The 5,830-nt window shown below is 38.8% G+C and overlaps 1 protein-coding gene across 1 annotated transcript; it reads left to right on the forward strand.

Moving 5' to 3' along the window:
* Window positions 1-2,919: 2,919 nt before the first annotated feature.
* On the forward strand, window positions 2,920-3,861 carry LOC122743429 (olfactory receptor 4M1). The gene has a single exon (XM_043988375.1). It carries the CDS (start codon window positions 2,920-2,922, stop codon window positions 3,859-3,861), a length of 942 nt encoding a protein of 313 aa, XP_043844310.1.
* The last annotated feature ends 1,969 nt before the right edge of the window (window positions 3,862-5,830 follow it).

Raw genomic sequence — 5,830 nt, forward strand, 5'->3', positions numbered from 1 at the left:
CTGGGTGAATGTTGTCCTCAATGGAAATAGGGATGTTTGGAAGAGGCATCAGTTTGGGAAACAAGAGAATGTGAGTTCATTTTTTGGATACAGGATTGACATGCTCTTCAAATATCCAGTTTGGGATAACCCATTAGGCACATGTGAAATTAGAGCTTAGGAAATTAGGAGAGGAAGGAATAGTTTACCCCTTAGATCTATGGAGAGAAGAATTTATGACCAAACAAGAGATAGAGTATATCTGAAATACAAAAAGGATCATTTTGATTACATTAAATTAAAAAGGTTTTGTACAAACAAAAGCAATGCAGCCGTGATTAGAAGGAAAGCAGGAAGCTGGGAAATAATTTTTGCAGCCAATGTTACTGACAAAGGCCTCATTTCTAAAATTCTAAAACTTATAAGAATGCAAGTCATTCCCCAATTGAGAAATGGTCAAAGGATATGAACAGAGTTTTCATATAAAGCAATCAAATCTATTGCCATATGAAAAAATGTTCTAAATCACTATTGATTAGAGAAATGCAAATTAAAACAACTCTGAGATACCACTTCACCTATCAGATTGGCTAATATGACAAAAAAGGAAAATAATAAATGTTGGAGAAGATATGGAAAAATTGGAACACTAATGCATTGTTGGTGGAGTTCTGAACTGATCCAACCACTCTGGAGAATAATTTGGAACTATGCTCAAAGGGCTAAAGGGCTATGCATATACTTTGATCCAGTAAAACCACTGCTAGATCTGTATCCCAAAGAGATCATAAAAAAGGGAAAAGGACCCACATGTACAAAAATATTTTGGCAGCTCTCTTTGTGGCAAAGAATTGGAAATTAAGGAAATGCCCATCAACTGGAAAATGGCTGAACAAGTTGTGATATATGGATGTAATGGAATACTACTGTGCTATAAGAAATGATTAGCAGGCAAATTTCAGAAAAATCTGGAAAGACTTGAGTAGACTGATGCTGAGTGAAGTGAGCAGAACCAGGAGAACATTGTACACAGTAACAGCAATATTGTGTGATGATCAACTGTGATATACTTAGTTCTTCTTAGCAATACAATGATTCAAGACAATTCTAAAGTAATCATGGTAGAAAATGCTTTCCACATGCAGAAAAAGAACTGTGGAATTTGAATGCGGATTGAACCATACTATTTTTACTTTTTTATTTTTGTTTTTGTTTTTCTTCTTGAGGGTTTTCCCTTTTGTTCTAACTCATCTTTCACATGACTAAAATAGAAATATGGGGGAGGGAAGAAATTAGATCTTAGGAGAGAGATGGGGCTGGACAAATCTGGGTCATCTGTGTAGAAACTGGAAAGAGAAAGATATTTTCCCTTAATATAGTGCCTCCTACTCTACTAAGTGTTTTGTTTCATTTTGTTTTTTGCAGGGCAATGAGGGTTAAGTGACTTTCCCACAGTCACACAGCTAGTAAGTGTCAAGTGTCTGAGATGAGATTTGAATTCAGGTCCTCCTGAATCCAGGGCTGGTGCTTTATCTACTGCGCTACCTATCTGCCTCCCTATGCTAAGTGTTTTTACAAGTATTATCTCACCTGAATCTCAAAGCAACCCTATGAAGTAGGTGCTAATATTACCTATTTTATAGTTAAAGAAACTGAGGCAAAGAAAAGTTAAGTAACTTACCCAAGGAGTCATATAGCTAGTAAATATCTGAATCTGGACTTGAACTCAGGACTTATAAATGATAACTGAAGCAATTGGAACTGATGAAACCACCTAGAGGATATATAGAGAGAAGGGGACCCAGGACATTCATAGTTAGGGGCACAAGATATAGAATGGATTAGAAAAAAACCCAAACATTTATTTAGCTCTTACTACATGCCAAACACTGAGCTAAGTAACAGGGATAGAAATAAGAAAGTGAGATGGTGTTTGCTCTCAGAGTTTTCACATGCTAATTAGCAGAGTAGCATGCAGTGCAGTTCAGCTTGAGAAATGCCATATGAGAGGTTCAGTCAAAATACTGTAGGAGTTTTATGACATAAAAGATTGTTTCCTACTGGGGAGGATGAGGTCAACATAGTGCGAATTATGAGCTGGAATTTACAGGCATACATGCCTCCTTAATAGTCTTTGGTAACTAATAGTTAGCTTTTGCATTTTTCTGTTGTGCTTATACATGAGTGACTATATTTTTCCTGATGATGATAATTGCAATTTCCTTGAGTACAGGTGAACCTAATATATAATTGGCCAGTCAGTGTGTGAAGGAGTTTATATCATTTGTTAGCATATTAACATAAATTAGTTTTCTGCCATGGCTTGGGGTAGAGAAAAAGTCACAAGAAGTCCCAATAGTAAAATTGTTCTACATAAAATCATATATAAATTAGAAAAACAATTTTCCAAGCAACTTCAGTTTAGGGCCAAACTAACTCTGTGGAACAGACTAGGCCAAGGCAATTCCTATTACATTATAAATGGCAAAATAGAAATATAAATAAGATATGAAAAAGCAAGTTACTCCATAGGCTACTGGGCAAATGTCAAACTTCCTTTTGAAGTTGTTTATCTCTGACATTTATCTAAGCTTCCTAAAATGGAGATGGGAGGGAGACATATGTAAATTCACTGGTTAGTTTGGTAGAAAGGGGTATATTAAATTAAAAAAATGAGTGCTCATCTGTGACTGGCAATATTACTAATTCCATTATTAGGATGGCTCTCAGATTGACCATTTGCCCTCTTCCTGCCTTAACTTATCTTTCTATAAAATGGGGCCAGTCAAAACCGTTTTCCTGTAATCTTATAATGGTAGTATAGATTTGGTATTTCTGGGGAAAGAAGTAAGAAAGCAACAAGCTGCTCCAATTTGATATTATAAGTCATTTTGATTTCTTTGTTTTCCTTAGTTGTGCTATGAAAACTAAAGTGAAGAAATGGAGCCTGAGAATTATACCAGAGTGACGGAATTTGTCCTTACAGGGCTGTCCCAGACCCGGGAGGTGCAACTGATTTTATTTGTTGTATTTCTCTCTTTCTATTTGATAATCCTACCAGGAAATGTTCTTATTATTTTCACCATCAGGTTTGATGTCCACCTGACTTCACCTATGTACTTCCTATTGGCAAATCTGGCCTTCCTTGACATCTGGTATTCCTCTATCACAGCCCCTAAAATGCTTGTGGACTTCTTTGCTGAAAGGAAGATCATCTCTTTTGGGGGCTGCATCGCTCAACTCTTCTTCCTGCACTTTGTTGGGGCTTCTGAGATGTTCCTGCTCACAGTGATGGCTTTTGATCGTTATGCTGCCATCTGCCGACCCTTGCATTATGCTACCATCATGAACCGGCGCCTCTGTTGTGTGCTGGTGGCCTGCTCTTGGTTGGGTGGTTTTGTCCACTCCATAATCCAGGTGGCGCTCATCATCCGCCTGCCATTCTGTGGACCCAACGAGTTGGACAGCTACTTCTGTGACATCACACAGGTGGTCCGTATTGCCTGTGCCAACACTTTCCCAGAGGAGTTGGTGATGATCTTCAGTAGCGGGTTGATCTCTGTAGTGTGTTTCATTGCGTTACTCATGTCCTATGCCTTCCTCCTGGTCATGCTCAAGAAACATTCAGGCTCAGGTGAAAGTACCAGCCGGGCTGTGTCCACCTGTTATTCCCACATAACCATTGTAGTCTTAATGTTTGGTCCATCCATCTATATTTATGCACGTCCTTTTGATTCTTTTTCCTTAGATAAGATAGTATCCGTATTTCACACTGTGATCTTCCCCTTACTAAATCCCATCATCTACACATTACGTAACAAGGAAGTAAAAACTGCCATGAGGAAGATGACCAACAAATACATCTTATGTAAAGAGAAGTGAACAGTCATGCACATCCTGCCACTCAGTCCCAGTGAGATTCCTATTCCCAGTCTAGACAGCCCTTGTTGTGCTGGTACCTCTTTTTGCCTTTTAACTAGTTTCCTTGATTTAAGGCATGAAACTTATACTTTTTTCTTCAGTTTCTAAAAGAAAAGCAGAGGCATAGAGATAGAAAGGGTCTTACCACTCAAAATGACCAGGGAGGTTGTTTACAAAATCTGTCACAGGATAAGACACCCACAAAATGAGATCCTGTGGTACATACAAAGAATGAAACTAATTGCTAGAGTTTTTCTTGAAAACTTTCACTCTTCCCAGGGTGGGATAGAAACTGAAAGCATACCTGTTGTGAGCCAACTCAAAATAAAGTCATTTAGAAAAAATTGAGTAACTTCTTTTAGATATGGTCTCCACATTCTATCATATTGGAAACAGGACTTGAAATTCTGTTGCTTTTTAGTCATGTGTGACTCTTTGTAAGCCTATTTAGGGTTTTCTTGGTAAAGATACTAGAGTGGTTTGACATTTCCTTTTCCAGCTCATTTTATGGATAAGGAAACTGAGGTAAACAGGGTTAAGTGATTTTCCTAGGGTTACACAACTAGCAAGTGTCTGAGGTCAAATTGAAACTCAGGTCTTCTTGACTTCATGCCTGACACTCTATCTACTGTGCCACATAGTTACCCCCAAAACTGTCTACATAACTATATAATAATGAGAATGATACCATTACTTCTCATCCTCCTTTCCTTTTCCATCTCCTTCACTAACTAAATGCCACAACCAATATTATTTACAAGAAAGTCGAAATAGACCTGGAGAAAGGACCCTGAGAGTAGATTCCTGTCTTACAGACCTTCAGCATTCTTCAAGAGATTTTGCACTAGATCGCACTAATTTTCCCCCATACCTTGCAATGTAAAAATGATGAAAACATATTTTGTATTTTCTACTCCTTGCTTCCAAGTGAAAAGAGCTGAATGCTGATGTTGAAGCCATTAGGATACTTTTCCATACAGTTAATTTTTCAGTGGATATGCGAAAGACCTTAAAGTATGGATTCCCATGTCCCAGTGAATCACCCCACTTCCCAAGACAGTTATGCTAAGCAAGACTCAGAATATGAAATGTAGGTTAGAAGTCTTGGGTCTTTGGATGTGTCTGTTCACAAAAGCTGACTGGTCAGTTAAATGGAACAAATAGACTGCAACTAATCAGTTACTCAAGATGACTGGACTAGCCTATGTACATAGATATAGCCTTAGTATTCTGGAAAGAAGTTGTTGGGGCCAAATTTGATATAGGGAGAGTTAACTGAGTGGCTTGCCATAATATTGGGGTCCCAGAAATAATGAGGGACCTCTAGGCCCAAAGCTCCCTCCCCTTTTTAGATCTTTCTCCCAGGCCAATAAGAAAGGAGCCTAACAGCCTCTTTTCCACAAACGAATCAGGTTTTATTAATAGGAATAAAATAAACAGTAAAGGTGAAATTGTTGTTGTTGTTGTTTTGTGAGGCAATTGGGGTTAAGTGACTTGCCTAGGGTCACACAGCTAGTAAGTGTTAAGTGACCAAGGCTGGATTTGAACTGAGGTCCTCCTGAATCCAGGGCTGCTGCTCTATCCAATGTGCCACCTAGCTGCCCCAGCAAAGGTGAAATTAATAAAATCAAAGACAAGGGAGTAGGGAAAAAGAAAAATGGATAATCCCCCTAACTCTAACCCAAATCTATACAATCCCTAAACTCCCTTCCAGCTCAGCTAATTCAAAAGAGCAGGGCTCGTATTTTAACTCACCACCTGGGGTCCGTAGTTTCAATGGCAAACAGCTTTGTAGTCAGGGCCCACAGGACAAACTGACAGGAAAAAATCTCTTTCTGCCCACTCCTGCAGCTCACACCACTGGAAGGAAAGTGACTCTGGAAAGAGTGTTTACTCTTCCTCCCCCAAAAGGGGAGGTCCTTCAAGCTGC

This window comes from Dromiciops gliroides, chromosome 2 (assembly GCF_019393635.1).
Source record: "Dromiciops gliroides isolate mDroGli1 chromosome 2, mDroGli1.pri, whole genome shotgun sequence".
NCBI lineage: Eukaryota > Metazoa > Chordata > Mammalia > Microbiotheria > Microbiotheriidae > Dromiciops > Dromiciops gliroides.

Excerpts from the sequence above, each read along its gene's own strand:
- LOC122743429 (XM_043988375.1), top strand. The coding sequence starts at position 2,920 with ATGGAGCCTGAGAATTATACCAGAGTGACGGAATTTGTCCTTACAGGG.